The sequence below is a fragment of the Camellia sinensis genome, chromosome 11 (genome assembly GCF_055761805.1).
Source record: "Camellia sinensis isolate YWXY chromosome 11, ASM5576180v1, whole genome shotgun sequence".
In the NCBI taxonomy this organism is placed as follows: domain Eukaryota; kingdom Viridiplantae; phylum Streptophyta; class Magnoliopsida; order Ericales; family Theaceae; genus Camellia; species Camellia sinensis.
In genome coordinates, this window is record NC_138971.1 from 111,540,214 (window position 1) to 111,541,363 (window position 1,150).

At 35.8% G+C, this 1,150-nt stretch overlaps 1 protein-coding gene across 1 annotated transcript; it reads right to left on the bottom strand.

Moving 5' to 3' along the window:
• Nucleotides 1-322: 322 nt before the first annotated feature.
• LOC145802556 (uncharacterized) lies at nt 323-847 on the bottom strand. Its single transcript, XM_082895283.1, has one exon. It carries the CDS (start codon nt 845-847, stop codon nt 323-325), a length of 525 nt encoding a protein of 174 aa, XP_082751409.1.
• Nucleotides 848-1,150: the final 303 nt, after the last annotated feature.

A 1,150-nucleotide genomic window follows, 5' to 3' on the forward strand; every position in this document is an offset into this window, starting at 1 on the left:
TTATTATCCTTTATTCTAAAATTCGAAGCTTTCTGGGCCACATCATTAGCCTTGTGATTCATGAATCTTGGGAGGTAAGTTACAGCTGCCACTTGGAAATAGGAAAGCAAATGTACAGTAGCAACATAGTATGGCAACATGCTTGCACTGTGACATTTAAAGATTCATTTTACCTGATTAATCACCAATTGGGAATCTCCAAATATATCAAATGCATGAGCTTGTAAACCAATAAGTATCTCAAGTCCCATAATTAAGGCTTCGTATTCAACTTGATTATTGAAACAAGTAGTTTCATCAATTCTGAAACCATGTGTGGTTTCTACCCTTGTGGTGATTTAATCATAGCACCAATTCCTACAAGACCATTAGCCTTTGATCCACCGAACCATATCTGCCATGGCTCCAAGTCTGCTATATCAAGTTTCATTATTTCTTGATTTTCTGTTTGACATGGATGATCAGCTAAGAAAATGGCCAATACTTGACATTTTATTGCCTTTTGGGGGACATATTCCAAATGGAATTTTGACAAAGCCAAAATCCATTTACACATTGTTCCTCTTAGAATAGGTCTAGATAACATGTGCTTAACCAAGTCTGTGGTTGGAATTACCAAGACAATAGTAGGCAAAAGATAATATCTTAATTTTATTGCTGCAAAGTACAAGGCTAAACGCAGCTTTTCAACAGTTGAGTATTTATATTCACAAGAGTTTAAAAACCTACTAAGGTAACATACTGCTTTCTCCTTTCCCTCTTCATTGTCCTGAGCCAGAAAGACTCCTAATGATTTCTCAGCTGTAGCAATGTATAACTTCAAAGGCTTGCCCTTCCTTGGTGGCATTAACACTAGAGGTTTGGCCAAATAGGCTTTTATTCCTTCGAAAGTAGCTTAATGCTTTTCCACCCACCTAAATTAATTCTTCTTCATTTTTTAACTTTAACGAAGAAGAAAAAACTTAAGTTTTCCTAGTAGTGTTAGAAATGAATCTTCGAAGAAAATTAATCTGACTAAGGAATTTTTGCAAGTCTTTCTTACTTGTTGGAGGTTTGGCCTTAATGATGGCTTTGGCTTTGTTCTGATCACTCTGTATTCCCTTCTTCTATACTATATACCTTAAGAAGTTCCCAACTGATACACCAAAAG